Source organism: Rhopilema esculentum, chromosome 21, assembly GCF_057945365.1.
Source record: "Rhopilema esculentum isolate cy_ngs chromosome 21, ASM5794536v1, whole genome shotgun sequence".
Lineage (NCBI taxonomy): Eukaryota > Metazoa > Cnidaria > Scyphozoa > Rhizostomeae > Rhizostomatidae > Rhopilema > Rhopilema esculentum.
Genome location: NC_142835.1, coordinates 6055377 through 6072706, shown reverse-complemented (window position 1 = coordinate 6072706; position 17330 = coordinate 6055377). Strand labels below are relative to the sequence as shown.

Genomic DNA, 17330 nt, shown 5'->3' with positions numbered 1-17330 from the left:
TACGGTAAGGGTATTATTTCTTAACATAAAGAAACGGACAAGAAGTATATAATTTTCACAAATGAATGGGGAAGAAGAATATTTTTGTCATTCCTTTTTCTTCGAGTAAATTGCAAAAGCCAACTATTTTTAACGCCTTTTCGAACATACTCCCCTGTTTGAAAAGGATATTTATATAACCCTTGTTAGAAGAAGAGAACACACTTGGAGAGAATAATTTCAGCCGCAACCGCTTAATAATTACGCTTGAAGTCACAGTACTGGATACAATCACAAAAATTTGGACACAAAAATGCAAACTGGTCAATGTAATGTAGCTCCGTTTACAGTCACAAGTTTTCAAGCAACATTTGATGTGAATATAACCGGAGTCTACTGTATGAAGCTATTTAAGCTTATTGTAAACAGGGAATTTTCGGTACAATCCACTGTTCTTAGATGCTAATATAATTGTAGGAAGCTGTGCATTGCCTTCAAAAGTAATTTTTCCAGGAACTCTGCTAAATGCCTGCTTAAAAACTGTATTTCGCGGACCAGCCCAACCTGTTCCCGAATAAATATGGTATTTGAGTATATTTTATCAAAGCTTGTAACATCTATTCCAATTTTATTTATCTTTCTTTTCTAAAATTCGGCTATTCATTTTCTATCTTAAAAAACTGTGAGCCAATATCAAGTACAAAAAGACGCTATTTTATGAGATGTATCATATTTTCTAAATAAAAATAACAATAACACAACTTTTTGGAACTTTAACACAACAAAGATAAACAAAATTCGTATATGAAAACCAAACAATTGTTATACATATTTACGATAGTGATTGGAAAAAACGTACTAAATATTGGTATATAAATTCTATATAAATTGGCAGAACTCTTTGGGCAAAATAAAACTTTATATCCTTTTATCAATAATTTTCTGTAAAATTATGGAAAAAATTTATGATTACGAGTACGTAACCATGACTATTAAAGAACGGAAATCGATGGGGTGCTGTTTATCCTCTATTTGTATGGTACTCAGGCACCCACTCTAATTACGTCATAGTATAGATCTGTCTCTATTTAAAAACATTCGCTGTCAATAATTGGTCACAGAATAGTTGGCTGCGCACATGAATCTATGAAAAAATTTCTAAATAAATACGATAGAATTAGAATGACATGAAATTTAAAGGTGTCCTGTTAATAAATATAAAATAAGTTCAAACTGGAACAAGCTATGTGGTGCGTAAAAAATTTCTTATGCGTTTCTTTTGCATACATGGATATGGGAGGTTTTACGCTTATTTCTATTGCTTCAAAGATTATAGTGGTTTTCCGTTAAGGCCTGCGTTTCACCTTGTTTTATAAAACTTAGCTGCAAAAGAAGGCGATGTCTTTAAACCATTTTTTAACAATTCTGTAAACAACTTTTTCTAAATACTTTTTTGATACTCTTGTCCAAATTTAAATTCCACAAAATATGTATAAGAGATGAAGCGTCACAGCACTATTGTGAAAAACTCGAGAAAACCATGTTTATATAGAAACTAATGGCTCTAAAAACCTCACCTTGTTTGTTATCTTTTCCCATAATTCGCTATCCTTCTCTGAAGTCTGGGGAGTGAGCCAAGAGTTCTCTACAACAATTTCGCTAAAACACTCTAGCACATCTAGGTATTTTTAGAGGGAAATTAATTGTTATTATCTGAATAAACATCTGTATATTATTTATCTATCTATTAAAACTATTTTAACTAAACTAAACTAAACTAAACTATCTTTTATTCTGTTCTTAGGAGCACTTTCAAAATCCCTCCTTTCACAAAATATTTAGAAGCAAAGAACATTGGTACCATAGTTGAGTCATTGCATGGACGGAACAGCAACACTTTACGATTCTGATTTTCGAGTCTTTATGAGTGCATAATAAAGATATTTTTACATAAACCTCGAAATATGATAACGACATGATCCAAAATTTTGTTTATGTGGATGCAGTCACCTAGAAAGAAAAGTGCTATGATAAATATGCAGGTAGGCTTTAGCGCAACTCCTAAAACACGTGTACGGTCATGTTCTATTACTGAAAGGGAGGCTTTGCTTTATGGGTAAGAAGAAACGTCAAAGTTCAAGGTTTATTACTATTAGCAACACCAAAAAATACAGCGTTGGCATATTATCCCTGTCTGGCTTGCATTTTCTCCAGACTCAAAATCAACAACCTATTATCTTTGTAGTGAGTCCAACGAAACTTGGAGAGCAAAGAAGCATCTTGGCTGCAATAAACAGCCAATCTAGCTGTTTCAATTTGGACTTCTAGACGATAATGTCGCAGTCTCAATTCTCAATAGAATTTTGTTTATCTATAGTAGCCTCTTGGCTATGGGAGAAACTTGCAATAACTCCATCTGGAGGAAAATTTAATATCTTTCTATGGCATCAGTTTCGAGCTGGATGCATTTTCACTTTTCCAAAGGAAGTCATGAAGTAGATAAAATGAAACAATACGTGTAACAAAGGTGTGCTGTTATTACAGTAATGGAGACACAACAGCCTTCAAGTTTACTGACTTTACAAACATGTCATTGGGAAACACACTTTATGAGGCAGAAAACGAGCAAATAAAAAATTAATTTATAAAAAAGTTTAAACAGAGTATTGTATAGTACGAATAAGGGCTACCTTGGATTCTGAAGTGAAAATATGAGTCGCTTCAGGCCTTCTATTTCACAGTTCAAAGCGTCTATCTATAATATGAATATATTTAAAATTAGAACCAATACACGAAGAGGCGTCTGTCTAAAATGAGCATACCAACAGTGTCTTTATCGGAGCAGTGTGAGCACTTTCCGTATTTATACCGTATTTATTTGAATGTTGTTCAGTGGGGACATCGTTTTTATCAACTAAAACGTTGAGAAACAAATACGAAGCAATGTGAGCGCAGCGTCAGTGAGAATTTACACAAAAAAAGAATGGTGAAATGACAAAACTGAAATAGGTGACAAAATTTCGAAATTTCTTCGCAGAATAAATCGTCATCTGTTATTCTTTAAATGCCAACAGAAAGACCCACATAGTTTTCATGGTAGTTTTAAGTAATAAGAATGACAAATTTTATAGACAAATCTTACATCACTGGTTTCTAAAGTATAGATAATGAAAATGGATTTCGTGTTATCTTATTTCGTCTGCTGATTTCGTACCGTGTAATATGCTCTCTCCTGGATAGTTTCAAATTGAATGAAGGAAATTATATTGAACACAGAAAACAAGGATAAAAACCTGTATGTTTTTGAGTTTTTGAATGGTTTCGTCATTCTGTACTTGCTTTTCCAGCTGACCATTAACCAAAACAAGCTTCTCTTTTTCAATTTCAATAGCCGTCATTCGAGATTTCAGATTTAGATTCTCCTCTGTTAGTTTTTGTACTTTCAGTTCTAAAACTTTTAAAATAAGATGAATGTAGGCAAAAGTTAAAAGGGTAATACTGTTAGAAAAATGTTAAGACCCTTAAACGTTAAGATACTTTAGCCAAATGTTTTTATAACTTATTCTTTGTTAGAGAAAACAAGACAATCACTGGCATCTCAAAAACTCATTTTTAGTCTTGCTTTTAGTACGTAGGCGAATGGCATGATATGGGCCATTTTTTCAAATGACGAGTTTGTCTACCCTTGTCTTTAAAGCTTAAAAGTAAAGACAGGCTCCACGGAGCACGGGGGGGGGGGCTGGGGGGTTTTAGCCCCCCCCCTCACTTTTCCAAAAATGCCAAATTTTAAGTAATAAACAATCAGTAAAGCCTCTTTTTATACGGTTTTAGCACCCCCCTACTATACTATTCTATACTATTCAAGATGCATAGAATATATTGACATGATCTTAAGATAAAGGATATTGCCATACCATATGGGACCTAGCCAAGGTTTCAATGGTAGGATCTTGAGACTGGACGCTTTCCCCTTAGAGCTGCATCCCATGCCCGAATACAGCATTTAACCTTTTATCTCTAAACAAAAATATAATTGTAATAAACATACTTAGTTTAGTCTTTGATTGTTGATTGTCTTCCAGCACATTCTCATTGACTACTATCAAATTTTCATCTTTTTTCTCTCCATTGACAACTTTATTTTGAGGGCCAACAATCAGTGCAGGTCCCTCAAAACTATTATACAACTGTGGTTTAATATCTATTATTTCTAAATGTTGTCTTCCAATCATTTTCTTTGAGCCTGACTTTGCGCAATTTTCTCTAAAACTACCATAAAACATATATTGAGCTTCTCTCACATGTTGTTGCATAAGAGCATTTTTAGAATTAGGTTGATTGGCTGGGCCCTTGTTGCTGAGGTACAATCTATGTTGATCATCCCAGTTTGCTAAGTGTTTTCCAGAAAAACTGTTTGCAGCCCTTAGGTACATGTCATCAAAATCATCATCAGTGTACCCTGTGTATTGGCCATCAGGCCTCTCCGCCTCTTTTACAGCCAAAGCAACTTCAGGTGGTGCTGGTTGCAATATTTTAGCTTTCTTTTTTCTCCAAAAATTATTTCTTCTTTTTCTTTTCCTAGCTTTCTTTGGGATGTTTTTTACTTCATTTTTCTCTTTTGCCTTCTTTGATTCTGTCGTTTTTACTGCAGGCTCATATGCTGTCTGAAAGAAGTGAAGGAAAAAAGGATTGCAGTGAGCTAAAGAGCTACAGGTGAAAAACAAACTGGTCACTTAATGGACTGCCAAGAGAAAAGATGAACAAACCAGAACTTAATTTATTTTCTATTATTAACTTAAATTGACTGAAAACTGCCAATCCATAAAAGCATAATTGTTCCTAAGGAATTGGATTGAATTGATGTCAAGTACCATTGGAATACCAAAGAAAAAAAACAAATTTTATCAATGTGAACAATGAAAAGAAGTAGGAATGCATAGGTGTACAAAGTTCTAGAGAAAATATTTCATCAAAAAATCATATGATAGCAGGCTTGTGCAAATACCACATCGGTTGGTTTGGATTGCTGTGAAAAGCATGAGTCCCATAGAGGTGGTTCTTCCCCTACAAGACATGGGAGAGTAGAATTTTCCATGGCTTCTTAGTTATGACCAGTTTCTCCAACCTGACACAAACAAAAACAATCCTTGTGAAATATAGTTAAGAATATCATTTGTAAATATTAAACTTTAACATAAAGCATGAACATAACATGAGAGGGGGTAGAGTACCCCTCCAGCCAACCTCTGAGACCCATCATGAATTCCATGGCAGCTGCACTCCTGAGAGATTTTTGTAAAATAATGGGTGCACTTCTGCCCACCCGACAGATGGGCGTGGTTTGGGCGTGGTTTGGGTGTGGTTTGAGCGTGGTTTGGGCGAGTTTTGGGATGTGGCTCAAATTAGAAAGTTTTTTCAAATATGGCAAAATGATTTTTTAAATTTGTCCATAGCTGAGATTGGAAAAGAATGTGTAATTCTAAATTGCATGATCCACTTTGGATTAGGGCCGGTAAAAAAGGGGTGTGTGGGGGTGTACACCCCCCAACTTTCATAGGGGGTGGTCTCTCCTCGATTAGTCTAACTACTGAGAGAGCTCCTCCTGTAAGTAATTCCCTCCATACAATCTATCTTGTGTCTATGTTTTGTATTGGTATATTGTATTAATTTCTTGTATTTTAGATGTATGCTTGTCTTGTTATTGATAAATTGTATGTAGTGGAATTTAAAAAATGAAAACTGAACTGAAAAAAAAATGAAAACTGAACTGAGAGAACTCGTAGGTAGAATTAAATTATAACAAAATATTAATGTAACAAAAGAATTTATGTTGGTAAAATATGGTTTTGCAACTCTTACACCCCCCCCAGACTGGAAACTTTGCTGCGCGCCCGCAATATATTGCCCGCGCACACCTCTGCGCGCTTTTGCATATTGGCCGCGCAAAATCCCCTAGATCCCTTGACAATAGGATTTAACATTATTAACAATAAAAATAACTAAGAGTGCATGATTTCAGGCGCGCAGTCTCAAATTTTCAAAATAAACTTGCCCGCGCAAGAAGCAAAGTTTCCAGTCTGGCACCCCCCCCCCCAGCGAGAATGGTCACGCGACGCCACTGCGCGCAATAAACGTGAAGACCCAAAAAAGGCCAATATTCATGATCCTTCTTTCTAGGCACAGCAGAGCAGGGGCAGAGGGATAAAGGTCCCCCATCTTTTGCCAAAAACGTTAGGAATTAAGAGACTACCATTCAATCTTCCTGTTTCGGTTTTAGCTCCCTGCACTTTCCTCCACGCTCCGCTGTGCCTGATTTATAAAGGTATATCCACCTTAAAAATCAAAATTTTTGGCCTAAGCATGTAATTAACAAAACTATCAGAGGTTGCCTTTATCAAATTATATTTTAACAACTTTACACTTTTTACTCACTTGCAATTATCACATCATATCACCGTCACGTTGGCTTATCAATTTGAACTTGCCACTATGTGTGGAGGAGTTCATTACGAAGGAGCACACGTTGCGAAGGAGCCCGAGGGACAGGAAGAATATATATTTCCATGTGACAACAACTGACCAATCACCGTAGATTTCGTCATAAGCAACATTCAATTGTTAAAAACAAGTAGGCTGCCTTTTCGATATTTTGACTGTCAGTTGCTGGTACACAAGACTGGTAAATTAGAAATTTTCTTCTTTGCTTTCGCTAAAGCCAACAAAATGCCTGCCAAACAAAGAATGAGAATAGCCAGTGAAAAGCACAGTCAGAATGTTACTTCTCGAGGCAATGTACCGAAGTCCATGGTAGGTTAATTCGATCATCGATCTGGCCTAAATTTTAGGCCTTATTTCAAGACACCAACAACAGATATTCTTATTTTTATCTTATCTTGATTTACTGTTCAGTTATCTTTTTTCTCTAAATAACTGTCTAAACACTGGACGAAAAAAATGTCGTCAAATTGATAACGTGACGTGATCTATGAAATTTTAAGATTTTGAAAAAACTGCTCGCGGGTGTAATGTGATGACGTTGGCATTGCGAAATACTTCTTATGATATTTTCATCCGTTTTTATTTCTGTAGAAACCGGCTGAAGACAAATACCCTGTTGGGCCAATGCTGTTAGGCCTTTTTATCTTCGTCGTTTGTGGTTCAGGTAGGCATGAATTATTTTTGACATTTTCTCCAGTTTTTGAATATGGATAAAACAATGTTTGGAATTGAATGATTAGACGATGTAGGTAATTGTAGAAAGAAGCTGGTGCAAAAAGTGATGTCTAAGTTGTAAACTGTTTAGTTTCATGTTATGGCAAGAAAAGTGTACGAAAACAGTTTATCACGTTACACTCAAGGATGTGACGTCACCAGGCCATATCGAATATTTGCACAGTTTGGACAGCTGATTATCTTGTCTTTGAAATTTTTTGTTTTTCTGTAGTATATGTAAATATTTTTTAACCATGTGGTAGGTCAAAAAATGGTTCATTTTGTAGCATTCATGAAAATTATTAAAACCATCCAAGTATGTAGTGGATTGCTGTTGTTACCAAAGTTTCAGCCAGATGCTTGCCAGTAGATGAGCCCCTCTGAACAAAATGAAACTGAAATAGCCTACTACACCATAAAAATCTGTAGACTGGGATATTTATATGATTATATAGCTTTTATAAAGGCTATTAGCAAAAGCAGTAAGAGACAGTTTCTTGACCCTGTTGAAGATCTATAGGAGTGGTTACAAAAATCAAATAGTTATATATATTATTGGATAGTTTAGCTTGGTTGAATGAATGTTTCTTAATGTCTCAAACTGGGTTTTGATTCCAGTTGCATGTACTGTGTTTATTTTTTATATAGCATAGGAAGATCTTAGTCTTGATTTTATGAACTTAAAAAAACTGTTATTCATATCTTTGTCCTCTAAAGCAACCTTCATATAAAAGTACCCGCATGTTGTATGATGTATGTTTTCTATTTTAGCTGTGTTTCAAATCATCCAGAGTATAAGAATGGGATACTGAGAAAATTTATGGAGACATCAAAAATAATTGTGGACTAGTATTTACCTGAGAGAACTTTGCTTATGATTGGCTTGATATTGCTCTCATTATCTGAGAGACATCTACTATTAGTAACTGAAGATCACCCAAAAGATGCAATATCCTTGCACATATTTTTCTATAAAGTTGAGAGTAATATCTAAGTATCATGCAAAAATCCTTAGGATTCACATGAAATCTATTAACTGTATTGTATATGTAGCATTGGGAATGGGAAAAATGGGTGACAAGATCTTACTTTGATTGTTTTTTTTACTTTGCTTCTGTCACATTTTACTATGAAAATACTGGCTATTTAAGGCAAGCAAAAACTTTTTGCTTTTTACCATATTGCCTTTGAAAGCCAAGGTGGCCTGTAAATAGTCACATTAAAGCTAAAATTTAAAAGACATTGCTATTGTGGGGATTTAGACTCTTAACATCATAATAAATTACTGTGAAACACCAATGTTTCCAATATTCTCCCTACAATTTTATGTTTGTGTGATAAGTCACATGCTAATAATAACACACCTGGTTTTTTCTGACAAGCAAACAATTTCTTGGTTCATCTTTATAGCTCACTTATAAATGAGCTCACATAAAAAAAACAATAGTCAGGGCTGACTGGAAGATCAAATGCATGTTTGAATTGTTTAGAAAAAGTAATTTTGCAAATCATGCTTTACATCAATGATTTTGTGACATATTATATAACTCATTCCAGCCACAGTTAAATTTATTGAACTGACAGCTTTTGTAATAAGGCTGTTAGAATTATTTCTAAATCCATTTAACACGAGTCAATCTTGATATATTATAGAATACAGTCATATATTTAAACATTCTAGTCCTCTGCAAGGAATGTCTTAAAAAGGTCTGGCAGTGAAAGGCTAGATAAAGTTATGAAACTGCTGTTTCTTGGTGTCAAATGGAAGATATTATCATTGTACTATAATGACGGCCTGCATGCCTGTCCACTAATAGTAAGTCCTGTTAGAAAGATTTAATTGATAATTGGAGTGAGCATTCCCATAATACCCACCTCTAAAACTATGACCTAAATAGATGGAAAATGAAAAATTGGTGAATATTGATTTTTCAGTTTTAAGCAATAGCTCTTTCAGGGGTTTGAAACATCTTAGGAAGCTAAAGTTAACCTGAGGAAGTATGGAGAAGATACTAGCAAACAAGCAAGCAAACATATTTTTTCATCATGATAAACTTGGCATATGAAATAGATATACAAGAATGCAATGCAATAATATTCCTTTTTTTAAATATGTGGGAAATATTTAAATATACATAAAATTTAGTAAAATTTTCGCAGAGAGAAGCAAACAAAAGTTTAAATGATGAAACAAAGAATCTAACAAAGATGGTGCTCAAGTTAAACAAGCGCCTTTTGGGATAAAGAAATTTTAGATTTTGAAAGATGTTTGATGCTGATGAAATACATTGATTACAAAATGTTATATTCGTTATTTCGATTTTAGTCACACGTGCACGAAGCACGAAATTGATAGCGTCACGTAGCCTGTTTAGGCTCCAAGGAATATTAAAGAATATTTGATAGAAAATATTAAAGAATTTAAAAGAAAATTAACAATTCAGAGCCAAAAAATCAAATCATCAGTTTCGAATTTAAATTATACTGTTGTTGCATGGTCAAACCACACAAAGACAAAACTAAATTGCAAACAATTTCTCATTTACTTCCCGAGTTGTACTAATTGCTATTTATACCTTATCGGCATCAATTTCGTCCGTCTAAAAGCGATATCAAATTTTTTGAACATTGAAGGCCATCATATATTAAATATCTCTTGTCAAAATGTCATTGTTAGACACAATTTTGATTCTTGAGATTCTATATAGCTGAGTTTGGTTTTCTTGTGATTCTATATAGCCAAAAATTCGCAATGATTTGTATATGCTCGAAAATACTGTTGACCATTATAATGTAACTTTATTATTTTGCTTCCAAGCTACGTTAGAATCTACTTGCTTCTCCTGCAAATTGATATTACATTTACTTTCCATAAGTATGGAAAAGAAAAATGCATGTTATCATTGTCACCAGAGACGCCTTTCAGCGGCAAGGATTGGGGAGTTGGGTGTCGCATACCCTGGGTACCAGACTCGTTTTATACAGAGTGAGTGGTACCCAAGGTAGGTGTCGCATCCCCTACACACCCCGGTAAATCCATCCCTGCCTGCGAATCAAGTACTTTGTATGTAAGTAAGTGTGTATGTTTATACTAAGAAGAACCAATAATTATTCATTTAACGTAGTGATCCCGAGAAATTTGGAGGGAGGGGGCTCTTTTCAAGTGATTATATCTTAATAAAAATAGCAACAATTGTAACTGATTCAAAATCTCCATTTCGGGGCAGTTATCCACAATAATATCAATGGCAGGTACCACAAATATATCCATCAATACGAATGGAGAATCTTGCAAGTTTTAATGATTATTGAGACTTTAAATGGTTATTGCCTTTTTATAGTTTGGTTAGAGCATTTTTAAAGAAATTTTCAATACTGGGGAAGATTTGCCAAAAGGGCCCAAAGAGAAATAACGAAAAGAAGAAGCACACAGGTCTACGCTGCCGAGGCGTTAATTTGAAACCATAGAAAAGAGACAAGCACAGCTAAGGGAAAAATTAAGGAAAAAAGTGTAATGCCAACCTCAGCCAGTTTGCACTGGACGTTGTCACACAATCTTAAACCGTTAAGGGACCCAGCTATCCTGAGGGTGTGATCCAGAGGTTTTTGGGAAAATGGGAACATGGCAACAAATGGTACAGGAACACGGGGCTTATTATATTCGACGAAACGAAACGAAACGAAACGAAACGAAACGAAACGAAGCGAAACGAAAAGAAAAGAAAAGTGATATTTAACGAAACAAACGAAACGAGCTCCATATCTCAAAAATCGCTTGCAAGATCGAATCGAAACCATGAAATAGCTACCTATATTAGAGCTAGAGCTACCTATATTTTCCCAACCTACCCTAACTGCAGACTCTTGAAGCAGACAGGCTACCAACCTAACTACAGAAAGTAACTTATTTTTATTATGTGCCCTAACCCTTGTCAGCTTGCTTTGTGTGCCAAATCGATTGTTTTCTAGACCAATCGCAAGGAAGTTTTGTAGGGAAATTCTCGGGGGCTACCTTTGACTCGAATTTTAGGAAAGTGTTTGATTTGTTTATTTGTCAGAGTAATTGGTGAAAATACTTCTTAATACTTCGGTACTTTGTTGCGACTTCTTGGATTCAGTATAGCTTACACCGACTATTTTTGCAAAAGTTTTTTCCTGAAGCGAATATATCACTCTTAAGGAAATTAGAATAACACCCTGAATCATATGTCATGACTCAAGTGTCTTGTTTGGAAAGGCTTTCTGGGGTTTGCTTTGTAACACTCAACAGAGCTGCGAAGGGAAAGACTGGTCTTTCGCGGGCATTGTCAACCATGGCTGAGAATCCGGATCCCAAGGAAGCTAAAACTATTTTTGATTTCAATGCTGATGATATTGATGGCAACAATGTCCAGCTTTCGAAGTACAATGGCTTTGTTACTTTTATAGTCAACCTTGCAAGCAAATGAGGCCTAACAAAGAAGAACTATGCTCAATTAGCCGAACTGCATGAACGGTATGTGCATCACCGCGATTAAAATTTGCTATGTATTCAGAAGCTGATCATGCCCACTGCAGCCGTTCAGACCTATTTCTGAAAAAGGCTGTCTTTTTCTGCCACTGAAGGGGACAGCTCAGCTCAGCTCAGCTCACCAGTGTTCTACTATGTTCTGTAGATAGTGTGTGACGTCAGAAAAAACCATGCCAAGAATGTTTAATTTTTACCAAGAACACCCTAAAATACAAGTAAAATCAGTTAAAAATGTTAAGAAAATTGGATGATGTGTGGCCAATGAGAGATTTGAAGTTTGCTTACAGAGCACAAATTTACAAGCCAGTTTCGAACACATCTAAATATTTCATGATGCTCATTCAGGTTATGTGATCAAAATTCAAAAAGTTCTTAAACAGATTTTTTAACATTTTCACTCAAAAATTCTTTACCCAGATTTAGGGAATCTAGAAAGGTACCATGTGTGGAAAGTTGTCATAGGAGGAGAGTACTCCCCAACCCTAGGTATTCTGTGGGTTGCTACTTCAGACAAAAGATTCCTGTAGCCCAGACTGAAAGGTGTTGCAGAACAACAGAACAGATTAAGAATATTTTGCAAAAAGTGTTGCACAGGATTGTAGCAAAAGCTTTTGGAGCAATAATGGTTTCTTTTTTACTTGTAATCAGAAGTCAGAAGTTTAATTGATGGAATATTTGCAGGGTGCATGACCGGCACTGCGGAGCAGGGGGAGTAGGGGAGCTGGGGGCTTTTGTCCCCCTACTTTTTGCAAAAAATGCCAAATATCAATAATAAACTACCAGTAAAGCATCTTCTTATATGGTTTTAGCCCCCCCCCCCTTTTTAGACCCTCCACTTTTCTCAACGCTCCGCGGTGCCTGGTGCATGACCAGATAAAAAATCTATACAGATTCCCATCTATGATTACGGATTATGCAGAGACTATAACAGATTCCCAATAATGCACAGACAGATTGAAGGATAGGCTTATTGCATGTAATGCCACAAGATTAGTCAGATTACCCTGTCCAGATTTGCTATCATATTAGTCTCATGGTTACCAATGCTACTCATTTGTTATTTCCTGACAAAGTTTAACTATACAGGCAATGATTGAATAGGGAAGAAGATTAGGTAGTACAGCAATATTTTTCTGTCAAATAATTGTATTAATAAGCTTTAAGGTTATGCCAATGCTTGTATAGGCAGCCTTATTTTTCAGATTACATGTCATGGAAACGTATCTAATGTCATTTTCAGGTATCATGAGGGTGGTCTTCGAATCCTTGGCTTTCCTTGTAATCAATTTGGAAGCCAAGAACCTGGAACCAATGCTGAAATTAAAGAATTTGCAATTGCACATGGTGCCAAGTTTGATCTGTTTGCAAAAATTGATGTTAATGGTAACAATGCTCATCCATTGTACAAGTTTCTTAAAAAGGCTCAAGGTGGCACTTTTGGTGACAGCATCAAATGGAACTTTACAAAGTTTCTCTGTAACAAGCATGGTGTACCTGTGAAAAGGTATGGCCCAACTACTGACCCTTTATCAGCAGTCAAGGACATTGAGTCAGAACTGAGTAAAGAATAAGGCTTTATAAGCAATAATATCAAAGTTATGAGATACAATGGCCATATTAAGAACAAATTCTTTAGTGTTATAATCTATCAAAGCAACAGTTATTTCAAATACATTCTGATCCAGTAAATCCTTCAAAGATAAATAGTTTCCGTTTGTGTTCAACCATTATCTGTGTATTTTAGATTTATCTAACAATTGAAATTATTAAATGAAATTTTACTTTAATGTTAAGTCAGAGGATCTTCATGTTCAGTTTTGATTCAAGAAACACCATTTAAGTATCTTAAGAAAGTACATTGGTACCAAATGCTGCAAATAAAACCAAAAGTTGCAGTGCATTTGTTATTTGAGTAATTTTCATCTGTTTTATCTATTGCCTTTATCTGATGCTTTCATCCATTGCCAAGGCCCTCTTCTTCAACATGTAGCATATTGCTGCAAGTCCTCTCTTATCATTTTAAATGTTTTAGTATACATGTGAAGATGTTAATGGTATTGTTTTTTATTAGATGTAATAAAGAGAAAAATTATAGATATATAATGTTTAATTTGTATCACATTTGCTGGATGTATTTGTGAAGGGAAGCCAGTTAACAGCTTATGTGTGGCTCCCCTGATACTAAGTAACTATGCAGAGTTGCTTGTGTACATTGTATAGCAAATGAATATGCAATAAATATTATTTTCGTGGATTTTTGTTCTTAATAACTCATATTGGAACAGATTACCATAGGGAAGTCAGTTGAGACACAAGGATTCATGCATTATATTTATCAATATATGCTGTGTTTTTGTTAAAACTACATTTTTAACTTTCAGTCTACTTATAATCTTACTTGACTTCTGTTATCTCCTTGCTTCATAAAGTCTTTGCTAAACCAAAATCAATCATTCCATAAAAAGGCCTCCAAAATTAATATCATCTTCACAGCTTTGATGTTATGGTTTGTCTACATAGCTCAAGAAAAATCATTGAAGTTCGCTTTCCCATCAAAAAGTGCCAAGGGAAACCACACTTATCAAAATCTGCCATCATTTGAATACCACAAAATCTGCCTTCATCTAAACAAATCTAGGAGTGACACAAAATTGAGGTCAGAGACGAAGGAATAGTTATTTTCACTTGATTCCAAGAACAACACAGTGCAACATCCCTTCAGAGCTGTGAATTCTCAACCTCGACCTTTGTTTCTTTTTAAAAAAAATGAATTTATGTAGCTCATTTATATTCAGTCAAAAGGAGTGAATCTACACGTTGATAAAGCAAAACTCGATGTACAGGCTTGACAAATCTATTAGATGATATAAACTGTGGCATTTGGTAGCTGATGATATGGGCACCTGGACACTTTTTGTCAACAGTGGAGGTAAATCTTCCGCTCTTTCCCCTCTCTCTCAAATACCAAATAGAAGAACTTCTTTGATGATATTATTAATAGAGGTGATACTAATGTAGCTAAGTAATACCAACATTTTAGAAAAATTGACAGAAATATAACTGATCTAGGAGGCCACATTCCCTTTGCCAAAATCCTTACAGAGTTTTTGAGTAAAAGCTTGAAAACTGCATTGCTGCAAATTTTTCTGAAAATTCATAGACTTTAAATCGAAACACCAAGCTATGAAAATAGAATGCAACTGTAAATGAACCAAAGCTAACATTGTTGAAGTTAGTTTCAGAAAGATATTGTTTTTGCTATTTTTAAGTTTTTAGCTATTTTTAAGTGTATTAGCTACTTGTAACCAGTAATTTCTAACACCCTGCATTAATAAGCATACTTCCATCTTTATCTTAAGTCCTCAATATGATTTGGTGTATCAAAAGTTTGTTCATTTCTGATAACGATATATATAGTGAAGAAACGAATGAAGATGAAGAAACGAACAGACGATGAATATAAACTTACAGGATGCTCATCGACATGAACTACACTACACCTTTATCCCAAAATAAATCACTGGTTACAAAATGTATAGGGCGTCCAGAACTTTCTAAAAAAAGCTAGATTCAGCGTATTGCAAATAGACTCCATCCAATTTAGGTTTTAAATCAAAACCTGTTAGCTTAAAATTTTAACCGGTTCATAGAAAAAAGGGTCCTCTCTTAGTGTAGTGGACATAAATCTTTAGCATAGGGTTGTAAAATCTTTTATTTAAGAAAAAGCACTCTTCAGAATCTTACTGGTTTTTTGGCATGCTCTGGAATCTGTTAAGACGATATCAACATATTATGATTGTAAAAATATCAAAACGTTCCAAATCTATCGGAGATACCCAGTGGTGGATTTAAGGGGGCAACTAGGGGCAGGTGCACCTCTCTCACCGAATTGAAGAAAGTCTGGCGCCCCTTTTTGGAAGTTTTGCGCCTCTTTTTAAGAATGAGATTCAGGTGAAAAAGTTTCTGAGACTTTACCTCTTGAGATTAGGGTCACGTTGATATTCTAAAATGTGATGTAGAGAGCCTTCTGTCAGTAGTTAGGGTCTGAAATTGTTGTATACAGCATACACTCGTCATCAATTTCTGAAAATCTTTCAGCGCCCCCACTACCAGCGGATCCTTCAAATTTGATCTGGATCCGCCCCTGGCTCGGTTTATTTATTTATATCGCTATCTATCAGCGTTATTTGTTGGCACTGTCATGAGGGTTTTGGAATCAAAGATGATCCTTTAACTTCTTTGTCGAAACGCAGTCCACACAATTATTCTAAAAATTGATGAATTATAGGTATAGGTCATTTTGAATATTTTCGTAGGGAAAATGAAATAGCAATGTAAAAGTATGTGACGTGGAACTGTTATGATACAACAAGGCATGGTCTGATGCAACGTTGCCCTTCCAAAAATCGTGCCTCAAGCCATAAATACTTTCTACTGTCTCTAATTCATAGATTTTAGGGAAATTTTGAGCATGATTCTAGTGTTTATATTCACTGGATTACCAAGTTATTATGTGCTTTACGGTCTCGTATTTTTTTTAGTAAATGTAGGATTTTGCAATAAATGAGATTAGACGTTCCACTTTGAATGCCTCTTTGTGGCATCTTAATAATTTTTTAAATATCAAAATAGGAAAAAGAGGTGATGCGATTTCAGCCAAGCAGGGTTTAGCCAATCTCTTTGTAAAGCATCGATTTTTATCCAGGCATTTGCAGCCCCGTTGAGCGTTTTTCTGGGGCTTGGAGCAAAAAGAAAGATGGGACCTGTGACGACGTCATTAAAACTGTAACTGCTATTGCTGCTGTTACTGTTAGGATCTTTGATATAGCTTTTTTGGACTCCTCTCCACTTGGGGCCTAGGGTAATCTACCCCCTTGCACCTTTATGTTGGGCCTTGGTACTTGTAAAATCACAATCCCAGACAAAAATAGTTAAGATATTTCAAGAAAACTTAATGTTTTCTCTTTATTTTGAAACATAGCTTCCCCCTTCCCCAATTCAATGTTGAATGCATGATTTTGAAGCAAAAATGATAGAACTACAAATCCAACATTGCTTCGGAGGGGAAACGGGAGGGGGATTCGAACTTACAGGAGCAAGATAAAGCAGGAAATTACTAAAATTGCATTTGTCTCAACATTTTTGTCCAGGATTGTAGAAGAGCCTCGTAACATTTTTTGTTGAGACGAGCTACTTTGTACGGCGTATCAAATTGATAAGACTATGATTAGAGCTATTTTGATACTTGGCGGCCTTCACTATAAAAATTGCTGCCTTTTAGTTCGATAAAGCCACGGGCTGCTAGAGCAACTGCCCCCATTACATGCCCGAGGCTTCTGGGCATCTTAAGATTTTATATTAAATCTATAATTAATGTGTACCCCTTTTTAGCGAGGCCCCTTTGCAGAATCTGCTAGCGGTTCAATGAGTGAATAGCACTAAGCGGGGCCAGGGGCGGATCTAAGCAACAATGATTGGGGGGGTGTTAGACACTAATTTTGGTGCCACGCCCTTCAGGTCACTGGTAAATTATGGAAACGCCCATTTTTAAAAATCCTTTTTTAACTTTAAGGTAAAGACGATAAGAAGCAGTGGCGTAGCCAAGTTTGGAAGATTGGAGGGGCAAAGA

At 35.4% G+C, this 17330-nt stretch overlaps 3 protein-coding genes across 4 annotated transcripts; 2 read left to right on the top strand and 1 right to left on the bottom strand.

Annotated features, from left to right (window-relative positions):
- Nucleotides 1-99: 99 nt before the first annotated feature.
- On the bottom strand, nt 100-6491 carry LOC135684909 (uncharacterized). Of its 2 annotated transcripts, XR_016145183.1 has the most exons (7): nt 6412-6491; nt 4985-5104; nt 4028-4643; nt 3273-3433; nt 2670-2734; nt 1557-1989; nt 101-1123 (listed from the first exon to the last, which is right to left on the bottom strand). XR_016145183.1 is itself a non-coding variant. In XM_065200608.2 (6 exons), exons 2-6 carry the CDS (start codon nt 5072-5074, stop codon nt 1986-1988), a joined length of 936 nt encoding a protein of 311 aa, XP_065056680.2. In that variant the 5' UTR covers nt 5075-5104; nt 6412-6491; the 3' UTR covers nt 100-1985. The 2 variants fall into 2 exon arrangements, 1 of the variants encoding a protein (XP_065056680.2); XM_065200608.2 differs by having other exon boundaries at nt 100-1989.
- A 114-nt stretch (nt 6492-6605) lies between these two features.
- LOC148957633 (stress-associated endoplasmic reticulum protein 2-like) lies at nt 6606-8279 on the top strand. The gene is made up of 3 exons (XM_089114957.1): nt 6606-6786; nt 7069-7141; nt 7963-8279. The coding sequence occupies exons 1-3, from the start codon at nt 6703-6705 to the stop codon at nt 8001-8003; spliced, it is 198 nt and encodes a 65-aa protein (XP_088971083.1). The 5' UTR covers nt 6606-6702; the 3' UTR covers nt 8004-8279.
- A 2967-nt stretch (nt 8280-11246) lies between these two features.
- Nucleotides 11247-13945, top strand: LOC135684907 (uncharacterized). The gene is made up of 2 exons (XM_065200607.2): nt 11247-11686; nt 12942-13945. The coding sequence occupies exons 1-2, from the start codon at nt 11403-11405 to the stop codon at nt 13270-13272; spliced, it is 615 nt and encodes a 204-aa protein (XP_065056679.1). The 5' UTR covers nt 11247-11402; the 3' UTR covers nt 13273-13945.
- Nucleotides 13946-17330: the final 3385 nt, after the last annotated feature.

Bases quoted from the DNA above. Each gene is read 5' to 3' on its own strand.
- LOC135684909 (XM_065200608.2), bottom strand. From the start codon at position 5,074: ATGGAAAATTCTACTCTCCCATGTCTTGTAGGGGAAGAACCACCTCTA. The intron at 3,434-4,027 runs GTATGTTTATTA...TTATTTTAAAAG, and splicing joins ACAATCAAAGACTAAACTAA to TTTTAGAACTGAAAGTACAA. The intron at 2,735-3,272 runs GTTTTTATCCTT...TTCATATTATAG, and splicing joins AAAAACTCAAAAACATACAG to ATAGACGCTTTGAACTGTGA.
- LOC148957633 (XM_089114957.1), top strand. From the start codon at position 6,703: ATGCCTGCCAAACAAAGAATGAGAATAGCCAGTGAAAAGCACAGTCAG. The intron at 6,787-7,068 runs GTAGGTTAATTC...TTATTTCTGTAG, and splicing joins GCAATGTACCGAAGTCCATG to AAACCGGCTGAAGACAAATA. The intron at 7,142-7,962 runs GTAGGCATGAAT...TTTCTATTTTAG, and splicing joins CTTCGTCGTTTGTGGTTCAG to CTGTGTTTCAAATCATCCAG.